Source organism: Pseudorca crassidens, chromosome 14 (assembly GCF_039906515.1).
Source record: "Pseudorca crassidens isolate mPseCra1 chromosome 14, mPseCra1.hap1, whole genome shotgun sequence".
NCBI lineage: Eukaryota > Metazoa > Chordata > Mammalia > Artiodactyla > Delphinidae > Pseudorca > Pseudorca crassidens.
Window position 1 is genome coordinate 5,603,465 of NC_090309.1, and position 17,110 is coordinate 5,620,574.

A 17,110-nucleotide genomic window follows, 5' to 3' on the forward strand; every position below is an offset into this window, starting at 1 on the left:
CTCTGAGGACACTTACCTAAGCCCTATCAAGGCTAACAGAGCATATTAATCATGGCCCTTTTTAAAATCGCTGGTTTAAAAAAACAGAAATATAAAAGTGAATATGTTGTCTTCAAATGAATATTTTATATCTTTCCCATGGCTCATCAAACACCTTTTCATTAAACGGCAGTTCTTAAAGATGTACCTTGTACCATCGAATCTTCACGTCAGTTTTGTTCCCGATGAATTCACTCAGATCAGGACAAACTAATAACCCAGAGGCTGACAAGGTTATAATTTGCGGGTAGAAGATGAGAGGCAGGGAAGCTTCTGTCTTCTCAAAAACCCTGAGCTCAACGGACATTTCGTCACAGTAAGAGGCATTCCTGATTTAAAAGGGAAAAAAAGGAATAATAAATGGCAAGGCAAAATGAAAATAAAACTAAATGAAATTAAGAATAATTCCCCAATCTCATTAAATTCCGCATTCTGTATTTTCCTCACTGGTATTGCAATACTTTTGTCCCTTGTCCTTTTGAATCTTTGGAGCACAAAAAAAAAAACCATAATTGTCATATAGAAATGGTGATATATTCTGCATGTTTCCACAAAGGACCCTCCACAAGCCTGATTTCAAGACCATTGAGGGCCAGTAAAAAACCCTCAAGTCCTCTTCAAAGGGGCCTAAACCCTTCCAGGTTCCGGGGGAGGTTCTTGACCACAGCCCCAGTATGCTCCAAATTCCTGGTCCAGGCAACCTTATCTAGATGGAGATACTGTTTCCTAAGAGCCGCTGTTTCCATAGAAAGAAAGTCCTCTTCACTTCTCTTGGAAATCATTATCAACTGAAGTCAAATTTCAGAAAACTGCTGAGCACTTTGTATAAGATCTAGAAATGATTTTTGCAATACTGCACAGGGGAAATTAACTTGGTAAATTTGTTTGTTTGGTTTTTATTTATTTTTTTGGTGGGTCTAACTATAATCGCAATAGCATCATTCTATCAAGACCCTAGAACTGGGGAAAGGACAGAGGCAAAACATTGACAGAAACACAGACAATGTGGAGGGAAGGACAGAGGATATTAATTCAAACAATTTTTTGAAGTAGAAAAACATAAAGATATAATTAGCTCAGCTAAGCTGCTGGTGACCTACCTAAGAAACACTGGACATCAACACAATGAGCATGTGTATTTTATGGGGTTGGGAGGGAGGGGTACAGCAAAATGTAAAAAAATTCTATACCCAAAGAAGGAGCAAAATGTGAAAATTATATGTGAAGGTAGTAAGGGATAAATGCTTACTACCTGAAAGCAAAAAGAAATTAATTCAAATTTCTACTTCATATCTGGTTGAAGAAAGGAAAAAGACGAAAAACATTTTATGCATGAAGAAATGCAGACAGCTATCACCTTGAAGAATGCATAATCTCACTGCAAATCGAAGAAATGCTAATGAGGGCAAGTCTGAAGAACAGAGCACACCTGAAAATAGTCCTCCCAGCAGCTCCTGGGGAGGAGAGCATGCCAGGCTCTGTGCTCTGCAATACATCATTTCATTTACTCTCCAACCCTGTGACACTACTGTATCACTTTTAGATGAGGAAAATTAGGTATGCAGAAAGTAAGTAAATTCCTAAGGTTATAGAGCCTCTAAGAGGTCAAACCAAGGTTAGAAGCCAGTAGGGCTGTGGGAAAACCTGTAAGTCAGGGCATTACATCCAGACACCAAGCTTACGAGACATATTGAGAGTTACAAACCTGTTCGCATTACTGATCTGGTCATCCCCCTTGGGCAACAGACCCCCCGTGGAAATAACTCAAAAGAAAGATGGGTGGGGAAATCATTTGATCGATCACCACTCATATTCCCCATGTAGTGTGGCAGCCCCACAGCAAAGAGGTGGTTGTCATTTGTGCCATCCACCAGATATGTCCTGTCCCCCATCCAGAGCAGACGGTGGGGTTACAGGTCCTGGCACTGAGACTTGGGGGCTGCGTAGCCCAGCAGCATCACCTTGCCCACCCTGATGGACAGAACAGCTATGTGGGTTCCAGGTCACAAAATTATAAACAGCACAGGAGCAGGGCCATTTTATGCCCTGTGATTGTAAATGCCAAAGGGCATTATAGCAGCTGCTGGTGATTCTTGCTCTATTAGACCCCAATCCCGAAGCTGGAAGAGAGTTTTAGAGGTCAGCCAGGGGAACTCTCCCACGAGCTACAAAAGATTAACCCACATCGGGTTTCCCTGGCCTCTCAATCCCTGATCTCTTTTTTTCTACAAGAATACAAAACAAAATAAGGTATTAAGCACAAATTTTTTAATCACGTATAAAAACAAACTTTAAGGCAAATATGACTCAGCTCACATCTCCCTAATTTTTGCATGTTATCACTTCAGTAGTAAATAAGTCTTGCATTTGGGGAAAGAAAGGCCATTTCCATGTGCATATTGACACCTACAAGGTGCTCCCCATACTCTATGCTTCATATGCTGTGATTTCACAGAACCCTCCCAACAAACCTCTTTACAAAGGAGAAAACTGAGGCCCGTAAGTATCAAATAATAAGACCAAGGTCCTACCAGGTAGCAAATGAGGGCTAAGATTCACATCCATATCATTCTGACTCCAAATTCCATCCTATTTCTACCATGCTATTAAGTTTTCCTCATAGTGTTCCTTAGAAAAACGTTAGAATTTTTGACACTAAAAAGAAAGAAAAATGATGCATTTATAGCTATTGTAAAATCAGATATCCAGGGACTTCCCTGGTGGCACAGTGGTTAAAAGTCTGCCTGCCAATGCAGGGGACACAGGTTCAAGCCCTGGTCTGGGAAGATCCCACGTGTGGTGGAGCAACTAAGCCCATGCGCCACAACTATGGAGCCTGCACTCTAGAGCTCACGAGCCGCAACTACTGAGCCCACGTGCCACAACTACTGAAGCCCGTGCGCCTAGAGCTTGGGCTCTGCAACAAGAGAAGCCACTGCAATGAGAAGCCCGGGCACCACAACAAAGAGTAGCCCCTGCTCACTGCAACTAGGCAAAGCCTGCACAGCAACAAAGGCCCAACACAGCCAAAACTAAAAATAAATATATTGATTAATTGTTTTAATAATAAAAAATAATAAGTGAAAAATACAGATGAAATCAAATTTAATAAAATGTATTTTTTTAAAAAATCAGATATCCACATTTCTCTGATATGAAAATATGAGATTGTGTGCCTGCTTCCATTGACAGGACTGAAAACACACACACACACACACACACACACACACACACACACACACACACACACCATCTAGGACTGGGGTTGATATTGTCTGAAATTCTCCCATTCACCAGTAATTTCTTTGTGCTGAGAATGTCACTTTCTTTGGCTGTCTTTCTAAATGTAAATACTCATGGGCACAGTTTCTCCTTAAGTCAAATGAATTTATGAAATCTGGGGAGACACTGAAGCTGGCTGGTGAGGATAATTAGAGCCTTGGGGTGGAAGAGAGGCAGCAGCTGAAGAAACAAGGCCAAGAAGAGTATTTCCCAGTCACGCCAATGGTCTGCCCTAATCCTTTCAGAAGAACTAATTTGGGCTTCCCTGGTGGCGCAGTGGTTGAGAGTCCACCTGCCAAGGCAGGGGACACGGGTTCGTGCCCCGGTCCGGGAAGATCCCACATGCCGCGGAGCGGCTGGGCCCGTGAGCCATGGCCGCTGAGCCTGCGCATCCGGAGCCTGTGCTCCGCAACGGGAGAGGCCACAGCAGTGAGAGGCCCGCGTACCGCAAAAAAAAAAAAAAAAAAAGAACTAACTCAGGAAATGTTTAAGGCTGCCAACACTAGGCCTACAACTTTCTCCTTCAAGAAGCAGCAAGGTATGCCTAGACCATTCAATGGGGAAAGGACAGTCTTTTCAATAAAAGGTCTTAGGAAAACTGGTTAGCCACATGCAAAAGAATGAAGTTGGCCCATGAACTTACCCTTATACAAAATTTAACTCAAAATGGATCAAAGACCAAAACATAAGAGCCAAAACTATAAAAATGTTTAGAAGAAAACACAGAGGGAAATCTTCATGGCATTAGACATGATTTCTTGGCTACGACATGAAAAGCACAGGTAACCAAAGAAAAATTAGATAAATTGAACTTTATCAAAATTTAAAACTTTTGTCCATCAAAGGACATTATCAGCAGAGTGCAAAGGCAACCCATGGAATGCAAGGAAATATTTGCACGTCATATACCTGGTAAGGCATTGATATCCAGAATACATAAGGAATTCCTACAACTCAAAAACAAATAAACAAGCAACTTGATTTTAAAGTGGGCAAACGACTTGAATACACATTTCTCCAAAGAAGATACACAGATGGCCAGTAAAGCACATGGAAAGATGCTCAAGGTCACTAATCATCAGGGAAATGCAAATCAAAATCACAGTGATACTACCAACTGTAAAATAGCTAGCTAGTGGGAAGCAGCCGCATAGCACGGGGAGATCAGCTCGGTGCTTTGCGACCACCTAGAGGGAGGGGATGTGGGGATATATGTATACATATAGCTGATTCACTTTGTTAGACAGCAGAAGCTAACACAACATTGTAAAGCAATTATACTCCAATAAAGATGTTAAAAAAAATCACGGTGATATACCACTTCACCCCCATCAGAATGGCTATCAAAGAACAGAAAATAATAAGTGTTGGTAAGGATGCTGAGAAATTGGAACCCTGTACCTTGCTGGAGGGAATGGAAAATGGTCTGGCCACTGTGGAAAACAATACAAGTTCCTCAAAATTAAATATAGAACTACCATACGATCCACCCATTCCATTTCTGGGTAGATACTCAAAAGAATTGAAATCGGGGACTCATTTTTGTACAGCCATGTACAAACAGCATTATTCACAACAACCGAAAGGCAGAAGCAGCCTAAGTGTCCCTTGATGGATAGATGGATAAACAAAATATGGTATGTACAGCTGACCCTGGAACAACACAGGTGTGAACTGTGTGGGTCCCCTTGCACACACATTTTTTTCAACAGCAAATACTACAGCATCACACCGTCCATGTTGGGTGGATCCACGGACACAAAACTGAGGGTCCTGAGAGGCCGTGGATACTGAAGGCTGTGACTGTAAGTTACATGCAGACTGTTGACTTTAGGGGTCGGGGCCCCTCACCCCCGTGTTGTTCAAGGGTCAACTGTACATATAACGGAATATTCTTCAGCCTTAAAAAGGAAGGACATTTTGACACCTGCTGCAACATGTATGAACCTTGAAGACATTGTGCTGAGTGAAATAAGCCAGTTACAAAAGGACAAAGACTGTGGTGCTTGGAATATGAGGTACTTGGAATAGTCAAATTCATCGAGACAGAATAAAGGTAGAATGGGGGTTGCCAGGAGCTGATGGGGAGGGGAAACTGAAGAGCTGTTCAGTGGGGACAGAGTTTCAGCTTGGGAAGATGAAAAGAGTTCGAGAGCAAACCATGTGGATGTACTTCACACAACTGAATGGTACACTTAAAAAGGGTTAAAATGGTAAATTTAATGTTATGCTTATGTTACCACAATTAAAGGGGGAAAAAAAGCAACAGGGCAATGAGGAAGGGGACTACGCCCCAGGTCAGGAGCTGTGGGTTCCAGCCTCACCTCCACATCCACCACCTGGGAGAACTTTGTAAGCGAGCTTGGTCCCCCCAGGTGTGCAATAACCAGTTGGATTAACTTCTTCCTAAAGTCTCACCTGGGTCCCCTGTTCTACTCAGCGTTCTACATCTATTTCTTGGGTCCTTGTGGATTCAGCAGTGAACAAAACAAACCAAGTCCCTGTCCTCTGGAGTTTACGTTCTAACAGGGTAGACAAACCTTAAGTACACAAAACACATATGTGTGTGACAGATGAGGGAACATAAGCACAGGGTAAGGGGAGAGTGACAGGAGTCCTGCTTTAGATAAAGTGGCCAGGGACGTCCTCTCCATAGAGGGGACACCTGAGCAGAGACTTCAAGTGAAGGGAGAGAGGGCACCATGAGGACATCTGTGGACAGGCTCTCAGGTAGGAGGTATTTCAGTGACAGTGAAGCGGACGTAAGGTGGGTTCCCACCTGTGCGCTGGGTTTTGAAATCCAGGTGGTCACGGAAACGCCATGCAAGCATCCATTCCGCAAGGGCCCCCCTTCCCACCCTCATCCCAGAGGGGCTGACCTGACAGTGCAGATGTAGGTGCCAGAGTCCCCCTGCGAGGCTGGTACAATCCACAGGCCGCCGTCCTGGACCCACACTCGCAGCTCTTCCTCCCCCGGGACCATCGTGGCGGAGTTGTTTCTACGCCATGTCACACTGACGTGGGTGGTAGCAGAGTCCCAGTATGGCCCCTGGGGGCACCTCATGGCCACAGGCTCCCCTTCTACCTTGAACCTGGTTTTGGGATGCCTGCCATGAAACTGGCAGCTTCCTGCAGCCACTGAATGACAAAGAACCCACAGTCAGGCTTTGGGTCCATCCGAGGAAGCCACGTGCCCCGGACAACGTGGGGGCCCCATGAACCCCTCCTCTCACAGAGATCTCAAAACCCCCAAATAACAAGGTTAGGGCTACTATCAAGTCCCATCGACATTTTGTGGGAAAAGTTAAGTTAGGTTCACACGATGACAAAAAAAATTTTGGCCTTATTTTTGCCTTGTCATTCAAAGTCGATCCTGATTGAGTTCAGCTTCCTTGCAGCAAGTCGTACGGTTAAAATCCAAAGGCACCTTTTGTCAAGGGCAAAAGCAGGGTCTCTTCGGTTTGCTCCTTTGGCAGGAATGACCGATGCCCAGGGCAAGCTCGTGAACCAGAGGAGACGGGCAAGAGGAAGGCTCCGTCACCTACCAACACCTTGCTTTTTGAGGACAACAGAACCTCCCTAGAGAAGCAACTCCTTTCCCCAGAGAAGCTGCAGGCACGTCCCCTCCAGCTGAGTCACTTCTTACCCATGTGTTCCTCAGGCCGGATGGTGAAGAGAGAGACACACAGCAACCACATGGACCAGGTGAACATCACTCCCGGGAACTTCCGGAGGACACAGGAAGTGGAGACCGCAGGCCCAGCACCCCGCAGCCTAGAGGAAGACACAGAAGAGGGGTCACCAAGAACCACTGACGCCCAAACAGAGAACCCCTTGAGGACGGTCCCTGGGATGGGTTCCGGAGGTTTCCCCTGGTGACCAAAACCCTTTTGCCTGGATTTTTTAACAAGAAAACTCAAATATTTGAATTTATTCCTCTACAGCAACTTTCACTGGAATAGGAGTCTGTCTCTTAAGTGTTTCTCTCTCCTGAAGCGTGCCTTAGCACTCCCTGCCCCTTGGCCTGATAGGCTCTTTCGTCACCTAAGGCCACTGCTAGGGTCTGGGCTCAGGCATCACCCTTGGTGAGGTCTTCCCTGACCTTCCCGTAAAGTTGCACCACCTTCTGCCCCAGTGCTCTACTTCCTTTCCTGCTCTGTTGCTGTCGATGGCATTTATCCTTAACTATGTCTCTTCTCTCCAGCATGTAAGCTCCACGTGCTCGGGACCCTGCTTTATTTTATTCACCGCTGTTTCCTTAACTCCTACTCGTTGAGTGAAGGGATGAGTGGATGCATCCCCAGAAGTCGAAAGTTCCTTACATTTTACTGGTCAGAGAACTCTTCCTAGAGTCTTTATGGGTTAACTTATTTCACATACAATTCTGACACGCGCTGAGGGATTCAGCAGCCCCTCTGAGCTAGAGCATCCCCGAGGGAAAAGCAGAATGAGGGCCAAAAAGTGAATAATTTATACAAGCTCACGAAGCATTCCTCCCTGCCAACCTCCCCAAGGCTGGAGTATCAGATGCCTCTGCATCTCCCCGTGGTCCCTCTGCATCTCCCCGTGGTCCCTCTGCATCTCCCCGTGGTCCCTCGGCATCTCCCCGTGGTCCCTCGGCATCTCCCCGTGGTCCCTCGGCATCTCCCCGTGGTCCCTCGGCATCTCCCCGTGGTCCCTCCCACGCTTTATCGCAGTCGCCTGTTGTATCGCTAGCTGCTGCCACAACAATACTGCTAACGAGCCAGCCCCGAACTGAATGCCATACGACACCAGCCGTTTGTTGTTGCTCACAGGTCTGTGTGTCAGAGGGAGCTTGGCTGACCTAGATTACGCTGGGTTAGTCTCGGCTCCAAGCTTCAGGTAGGACCCAAGTCAGCTCCATGGGTGTCTCACCCTCCTTGGACCAGTGACTTCCTGGGAGATGATCTTCTCATGTGATGGCAAAACTCAAACGATGTGGGCGAAAGCACTCGCTCAGAACTAGCTCACTCTTTCTGGCCCACATTCCGTTGGCCAAAGCAAGACATGTGGCCAAACTGCCATTTGTGGGACCAGGAAATACCCCCACCTGTAGTGGGAGGAGCTGCAAAGTTACACCAGGAGGGGAATGAAGTGGGAGCCATCAGGCCATCCAGCACACCTGTGACTTGTCTGGATCCCACGGGTGGGGACGGCCTTGAGGACAGAGGCTGGGTCTTATTCACAGCCTTTGTGGACTACACAGTGCCCAGTTCCAGAAGTTACCAGGGAATGTGTACGATTGAAAGTCTACCAGGGAGTTGGAAGTGATGAGTGAATCCAGAAAAAACATCCTTACCTGTACCTCCTCCCCATATCCTTGAAGGAGTCTGACATTTTCCCTGTTCCTGGCACAGATGCAGTTCTGAATGTCTCCTAGTAACACCAGATGGCTCTTAACTGGCCAGGGCAGGGTTGGCAGACAGAGGAAGTAACCCTTGCACTCTAGAAACCCCCCTCCCCATCAATGGGGAACCATCAGAAGACAGAGCTGCGTCCTGGACCCCCACCCACAAGTCTCACCTGGACCCCCAGCCCCGCTTGGGCTTCCCAACACCCCAGTCTGGACCCCCAAGTCCCACCTGAACCCCCAGCCCCGCCTGGGCTTCCCAACCCCCCCCGCCTGGACCCCCAAGTCCCTCCTGGGCTTCCCAACCCCCCGGCCTGGACCCACAAGCCCCACCTGGACCCCCAGCCCCGCCTGGGCTTCCCAACCCCCAGCCCTGGACCCCCAGCCCCGCCTGGACCCCCAAGCCCCGCCTGGGCTTCCCAACCGCCCCCCCGCGCCAGATCCCGGCCGAGGCGGTTTTCTCCGTTCTTCTCTGTGAACTTTGGCACAATAGCTGCTTTACTGCGACCTCTCCAGGAAGTGGCTTCAGAGGATTAAACCACAAGCACATAGCAGTGATCGTTTTCAACAACTGAAACCTCAGCAGCGGGCTGTACCCAGAACTGCCATAGTGAGGGAGACGGTCGGTCTTTGCAGGTCCAGAGGGAAAAGTTCGTTTTGCAGAAGTTTGCAAGCAAAATGCTATTTTCCTGCCCTATTTTCTTTAAACGTGTCTTTAAATGACAGGCAATTTGACATTTCTGCTTGAATCTGAGGTGACCTTCTTACTGGAAGAAAGAAGTTTTAAAGGTAGCTCGTTCCAAGCATTTGAGTTACAATTCTGGCTTTATGTTTTCCTTTGTCAGATAACCGTGTTTCCCAGTACTCAGTGTAAACGCACAGAAGAATAGGAGGCGAAGCAGGGCCAGGCATAAGAAAATGACCCGAAAAATGTGTGAAGAATTGAAGAAAAATAATGCAGTAAGGTAGAAACTGCTGATGGCCCAGCCTGAGCCAGGGGCGCCAGTGGCAGGGGGAGGGGGGAGGGGGAGGGGAGGGGAGGGGGAGGGGAGGGGAGGGGGAGGGGAGGGGGAGGGGAGGGGACGGGGAGGGGAGGGGAGGGGAGGGGGAGGGGAGGGGAGGGGGAGGGCACCTGAGCAGTATCCCCCTTGGCCCTCGCTAAGGCCCAGGTGACAGTACCTGCCTGTGACCCTGGGTCTGCCTCCTGCTCAAGGGTGGCACATGGAGCCTAAGGGTGTGTAGGTGTTTACTTCACCTTTTAGTTTAATTCTGAACAATTCCAACAGACTAAAAGATTGCAGGAATAGTATAATAACACGAGTATGAGTCTTACCTCGGTTCACCAATTTTTAACATTTTGCTTTATTCTCATTTTCTCTCTCTGTTTCTTTCTTTCTGTCTGTCTGTTTCTCTCTCTCTCTCTGGGCCCCGGACACCCTTGTTGTCCCCCAACCCTGTGCTTCCCAGAAACTTTGTTCCAAATGCTTTTTACTTTGCTTCAGCTTTGAATTGAAAAAAAATGTCCAAGCTTAAGTTTAATGTAAATAGTAATTTCCCCATAGGTTCAAGAAGTGGGGCTTGGGCCTCCCAACCCCCCGCCTGGATCCCAGCCCCACCTGGGCCACAAACACACACACACACACACACACACACACACACACATTTTCCCCTGAACACCTGAAAGTTTACTGAGAGTAAATAAGTAAGTGAACCATAGCTCCAGAAATAAATCTTCAGGCATTTAAAAGGAGTAAAAATTTGATTCTCTAGTATATTTGAGTCTCTCTCTTCATTCACCCAGAAGATGAAACTTTTCTTTATTTCTATCTTCACCTTGTTCCCAGAAGGTTTCAGGCAACTGTCCATCTCTGAGTCAGGCAGTCATCCAAAACACAAAAGCAAGGTGACAGATCTCGACTATTAAAGAAGACAAATAACTCTCCAGGCTTATACCTACTGCTGAGTCACATTCAGTTTGCAAAACAGATTCCTAAAAAACTGAACATGTTGTTTCAGGCGTGTGGTATAAAACCTTCTGAAACCTATGGCGAAATAAATATTTACATCAAAATTAAGCTTGGATATTTTTTTTAATTCAAAGCTGAAGCAAAATAAAAAGTATTTGGAGCTAAGTCTCTGGGAAGCTCAGGATGTCAGGCATTTGAGGGGTAGGGAAGATCCTCTAGCTTCAGATACAGGGAAATACATGACCAGGTTTGAGGCAGATTTTGTTGAAAAATGTACTGGCTCAAAGCAAAAGCAGAACGCTTGAGAGAAGTCCACAAACTATTTTTGTTCTACAGAAAAGAGAGAAGCTAGCGCTTTCCCCCCAGAATTAAAGGAATTAGGGGCAGCACGGTGGGACTGTTTCTGGTCTGCATGGCTGTGTCATAACGACAGCACCTGCATGTCCTTGACCCTGATGGGGCCGGGGGGTTGGCGGGGGGGTGGGAACAGAGTCGCTTACTGGAACCCATGGCACAGGAAGATCCATCTTTAGCAGAACCAGTCACTGGGCCACTTGGGCTGAATGTCTGACCGGGGAGAACCTGGTAAGGTTCAGACTTGGGTCCACCAAGGGCTATGCACTCTCTTTCTATTTTACTTTCTGCCAACAAGTATCTTTCTCTTTAAAATCACCCTTTCCAAATCTACAAACAACAAATGCTGGAGAGGGTGTGGAGAAAAGGGAACCCTTTTGCACTGTTGGTGGGAATGTGAATTGATACAGCCACTATGGAGAACAGCATGGAGGTTCCTTAAAAAACTAAAAATAGAATTATCTTGTGACCCAGCAATTCCACTACTGGGCGTATACCCTGAGAAAACCATAATTCAAAAAGTGTCATGTACCACAATGTACACTGCAGCTCTATTTACAACAGCCAGGACATGGAAGCAACCTAAGTGTCCATCGATAGATGAATGGGTAAAGAAGGTGTGGCACATATATACAATGGAATATTACTCAGCCATAAAAAGGAATGAAACTGAGTTATTTGTGGTGAGGTGGATGGACCTAGAGACTGTCATACAGAGTGAAGTAAGTCAGAAAGAGAAAAACAAATACCATATGCTAACACATATATATGGAATCTAAAAAAAAAAAAAAGGTTCTGAAGAACCTAGGGGCAGGACAGGAATAAAGACGCAGACGTAGAGAATGGACTTGAGGACACAGGGAGGGGGAAGGGGAAGTTGGGATGAGGTGAGAAAGTGGCACGGACATATATACACTACCAAATGTAAAATAGGTAGCTAGTGGGAAGCAGCCGCATAGCACAGGGAGGTCAGCTCGGTGCTTTGTGACCACCTAGAGGGGTGGGATAGGGAGGGTGGGAGGGAGACGCAAGAGGGAAGAGATATGGGGATATATGTATATGTATAACTGATTCACTTTGTTATACAGCAGAAACTAACACACCACTGTAAAGCAATTATACTCCAATAAGGATGTTAAAAAAAAAAATCACCCTTTCCCAATGAACTTAGCTATAAAACAGAAATAGAGTCACAGATGTAGAAAACAAACTTATGGTTATCAGGAGACGGGAGGGATAAATTGGGAGATTGGGATTGACACACACTACTATATACAAAATAGATAACTAATAAGGACCTGCTGTACAGCGCAGGGAGCTCTGCTCAGTACTCTGTAATGACCTCTCAGGGAACAAAATCTAAAAAAGAGGGGATACATGTATATGTATAACTGATTCACTTTGCTGTACACCTGAAACTAAATCAACATTGTAAATCAACTCTACATCAATAATAATTTTTTTAAATAAAAAATAAATAAAATCACCCTTTCGCTGTCAAACCTTTTGAACTTGACCAGCTTCTGCCCCAGGAACCCTTAACCAAGAGATTCAGCAAATCAGCCCAGCTCACGCTCCGTCTCCGTCAGATCCTCCAGTCACACCTTGCATTCCCAGCGAGCCCAAGTCATTCAGAGCCCCCGACGGGCTGGACCATCAAGCAAAGACCCTTCCGTCACCTTCCTCCTGCATCAGCCCCTCCCGCAGGCCAACCCCCAACAAGATCACTCCTCTAGCTCAGAACAGTCGCCATCCTTCCCCAACAGGACAGACAGGGAAGCTCGATGCGTGAGACCCTCGGCAGCCACGGTACGAATCCACCAAGCTTCAAATTCTCCCAGCCTGATGTTTGTGTGACAGGGATTCATCGCTCTGAACAACTCCAGAGGGCAAAGGCCGTGGGTCTGGTAGAGCGTGTCAACCCCATCATAAACACGAAGCAACGGAAACCAACTCAGACACATTCAGTAGGTCACCCAAGGTCGCAGAGCTAATGGAATCGTCAAGTAGGATGTAAGCCTGAGTTTACGCAGTCCACATTCTCGGTACTGGTCCTCAGCTCTGCAGGAGCATCAGTACCTGGACCTAGAGGGGACTCCAGGAGCCATTAAGTTTAGCAGCCCACCCAAACCAGCATCCTCCATAGACGGCCACGCTTGCCCCTTGTAAGATGGACACTTGTAGTCTTGGAAACCACTCATGATCAGAAACTTCTGTCATTTTAGGATGCAGCTTCTCCTCCCCCTAAGTTCCACTCACTGGCCAGATTCCCCCCTGGGGCAGCTCAGAAGAAGTCCTTCTGCATCTTCCAAGAGTCCTGAGGGTTAGGGAGTCTACACAGGAGAGCGCCGTGGGAACAACATGGCCCTCAGAGTCTGGCAGAGCGAGTGTCAATCCTCCCTTCCTTCTGGGCTAGGCGGAGGGTTCAGTGCCTCCGTGAGGCTCGGTCTGCTAGTCTGTAAAGTGGCTGCAGCGTGACGTGCATCACAGGAGGGCATCTGCTATATAAAGAGGGCAGCACAGTGCTGACGCAGAGAAAGCCCTCGACAACAGGTCGCTCTCTTCAGCATCTCCCAGAAGTAGACCCAGAATCTTGGGGAGGCAAGTAATTTGCTCAGGCGCACACATCTGGCAGACCTGAGTGAGAAGTCAGAGCTTCCACAGTCTGCATTCTGCCTCTCCAACACACAGCCAGAGAACGTTCTGGTGTCCTAGTCAACAGCACAGCTAATAGCTCACCAGGTGCTATTCTAGAGAGGTGTGCAAATTCACCTAAAGGAATCAATGAGCCTGTGTGCATACGCCCATATTATAGAAGTGTGCTTAAATTGCAAACACACAGTCATAAACACACCCACATTCGAGGCCTATTATGGGATGCTAACGCTTTCATTCAGACATCTTAGCACAAGAGTTTTTAAGCACACACAGAACGGGAGATTGAAGCTGGATTCCTGTCCTCACTTATCCATTAGCTATTGCTATGTGATCGTAGGCAAACCACTGAGCCACTTACCCAACCTGGGTCACAGTTTCTTCATCTCCAAAATAAAGCTTTGGGCTGCCAGAAACTCCCAGGTCCCTCCCAGGTGTAAAATCCTAGGGTCAAGGTCAGTCTGACCTTGAGTTTAGGCTTCATTCCTGGGCTCACCTTTAATTTCTAAAGCGCCAACTCAGGGGCTCAGTCAGATAACCACTGAATTGGATCAACTCACCAGCTTAAGGTCCCATAGCTAGCAACTGGCCAAACCAGGACTCAAGACTCCTGAGTTGTCCCGGGTACTGGAGTTTCAGCTCTGTGGGGCTGCTCACTGGGGAATGTTAACTAGTATCTGGACGCCCCGTGCTGGCATAGGACAGGAGACTGGTTATGAGCAGATGCACACCCCTTGAAATGAATGTTGCTTTCAACCCTTGTAATCTGAGAGTAATAAATGTCGCAGATATTGAAATGATCAGTTATCCAGAAAACATGACCATCTAAAATATAACACAGTTAAAAGAAACCAGGACAAAAAAATCCTGAACGGCTGAAAGATAGTCAATTTGATCCTGGCACCAAGTCATGTCTATCTGACTCACAGAAGAAAGGTGAAGCTCTCTTGCAGAACCTGTCTCTTTATTCGTATGAATGTGACTATTGCTTCTCAGAGGGGCAGATCGTATTTTGTAAAGATGGCCACAACAATATCTCCCTATTGTTTTCTGTTATGTGACCAGGCTACTCTGCCATCAAAAGTGGAGTCCAGGGACTTCCCTGGTGGTGCAGTAGTTAAGAATCTGCCTTCCAATGCAGGGGACACGGGTTCAATCCCTGGTCAGGGAACTGGATCCCGCATACCGTGGGGCAACTAAGCCCGCGCGCTCTGGCGCCCACGTGCCACAGCTAGAGAGCCCACGCACTGCAAGCACTGAACCGGCGTGCCACAACTAGAGAGAAGCCTGTGCACTGCAAGGAAGAGCCTGTGCACCGCAATGAAAGATCCCACGTGCCACAAGTAAGACCTGACGCAGCCAAAATAAATAAATAAATATTTTTTTTAAAAGGTGGAGTCCAACTTGTCAAGGGGTCCCTTGAATGTGGGCCAACTGTGACTTAAGTCTAACCAACAGAATGGTGCTGAGCGAACACTGAAGCTAAGTCAGAAAAGGCCACACAGCTTCCACCTGGCTTCCTTGGGACGCTGGCTCTGGGAGACGCCAGTCACCGTGTGAACTGTCCAACTGCCCTGAGACCTGCTGGGAGGGAGGCTACATGTAGGGGGTCAGGCCGCCCGTCCCAGCCCAGCCCCAGCCATATGAGTGAAGCATCTTAGGCTCCCCAGAGTGAAGCATCTTAGGCTCCCCAGATGAGTCCACTCACCAGCTGAGTACCACTGATTGATTTCAAGTGAAACACATGGAGCAAAAGATCTGCCCAGCTAAGCCCCTCTCAAATTCACGACCTGTGGAGTATGTGAGTTACAATAAAATGTTTGCCGTAAGCCACTCAATTCCTGGGCAGTTTGTTATGCAGTGATAGGTGACCAGAATGTTCTATCAGAAGCAGAGAAGAGGCAGCAAATCAGAAAGAGGGAGAGAGCTGATCTGGGAAAACACACCCACAAAGACGTGGCAGCCAATTACCCAATAACAGAGAAGAAAAACTACTGAGACAGATGCAAGAACCAAAGAGCACAGCAATCAGAGGCCTTTAAGAGCAGACACAAACGGTCCCCTCCACCTCTCTGTGTCCTACTGAGGGTATCCAGGTGTTCCAGCACAAAACAGGTGATGTCCGTAATGATTTCCCTGAATCGTGAAGAACAGTTGAAATTTTGCACAGGATCTTCTTTCTCGAGGATGCGACAGTGCATAATGTATGTGATGAGGCTAACATGCTAATTACCTTCCAGTGTATTTCCCTGCTCGTTGCCTCTGAGTCTTCAGCCACTATGGCCCCAAGAAAGGGGAAGAGCAAAGGCCTCCTTGGAAAGGAGAGAAGGAAGTGGATGTGACATACGGGACGTCTAAGTAGGGAAAACGCGTTCTGCCCCCACTTCTGGGCTGAAAACCTGAGTGCAAAGAGACAGAGGGTAGAAGAGAGGGGAAAGCTGAAAGCTGAGGGCCTTTTTCTCTGCTTTCAAATTGGGTCCCTAGAGGAATCCCACCAGGGTAAAGTAAGGAGCCATTGCCCAGATGGGGGCTCTGGGGAAGGATGGAGATAATGGCATGGCCTATTCAGGTAGAGGGATGCTAGGGTTAGCTCCCTGCTGGCCTCAGTTCTTTGCTGATTGGGAGGAGATTCAGATCTCCCCTGTGCTTCCAGTGGAGAAGGGGGGGCTAAACTGAGATCTGAGCTGATATGGGGCTGCCATGATGGACAGGTGACCTAGAGGATGCAGGACATCCAGTCCCTAAGGAGCAGTGTGGCCAACTGTGGAAACATGTCTTTACCAGTTGGCAAATAACCACCCACTTAAGCCCTGAACTCTCCACCCTCTACCTTTCCAGGGGCTCCCCTGAGATCCTCATGGTCTAGCAACATAGGGTAGCACCTGTTCTGACTGGTTGGTACTCCTGCCGTGCGGGTTGGTAAATATTTGGGCTACCACCTGCACAGGTGGCCAGTCTAAGCCAGGGGAGAAGTGAGGCCATGGCCAAGGGATGCAGAGGACCGTGGAGCCAGCAAGGGGCACAGTGGGGCCACATCAGCCATTGCACCGGCTCTGCCTCCCCTGAAAGACCAGACCCCGGCTTTCCCAGCCAGGAACCGCAGCAGCCGATGTAGCAGGACACTGCGTGACCAGCCAGGTCCAGGAACACCTCCATGGAAACCCGTGAAGACCCCCCCAGGCCAGCGAGTGTGGGCCAGCCGCCCCCCCCACCATGCCCTGGGGACATGGCTTCCCCAGTTCTCAGACTCCTTGCTAGAAGTAGGTGGCAAAGTCAGAAACTCTAAGAGGCTGAGCATCTACCCGAAAGAGACCAAATAAATCCAAGAGAGGCAGAGCTGGACCAGCCTAGACTGGAACGACATGGACCGGCAGCTTAAATCCCCCTTTCCTCCTGGAAGGAGGCCTCAGGAGCCAAACGAGATTCTTACTAGAAAAGTTAT

General features: G+C 47.7%; 1 protein-coding gene across 2 annotated transcripts in view; it reads right to left on the reverse strand.

Moving 5' to 3' along the window:
* Nucleotides 1-17,110, reverse strand: part of IL1R2 (interleukin 1 receptor type 2) — a 42,861-nt gene that overhangs the window by 12,432 nt on the left and 13,319 nt on the right. The window contains exons 1-4 of one of the 2 annotated variants that reach the window (XM_067704069.1): nucleotides 8,642-8,851; nucleotides 6,968-7,095; nucleotides 6,201-6,459; nucleotides 188-368 (exon numbers count right to left, since the gene is read on the reverse strand). In XM_067704069.1, the coding sequence (XP_067560170.1) occupies nucleotides 188-368; nucleotides 6,201-6,459; nucleotides 6,968-7,095; nucleotides 8,642-8,679 (606 nt within the window). In that variant the 5' untranslated portion in view covers nucleotides 8,680-8,851. Of the gene's footprint in view, nucleotides 1-187; nucleotides 369-6,200; nucleotides 6,460-6,967; nucleotides 7,096-8,641; nucleotides 8,852-17,110 lie in introns of those variants that run through there. The other variant, XM_067704070.1, reaches the window with a different exon arrangement.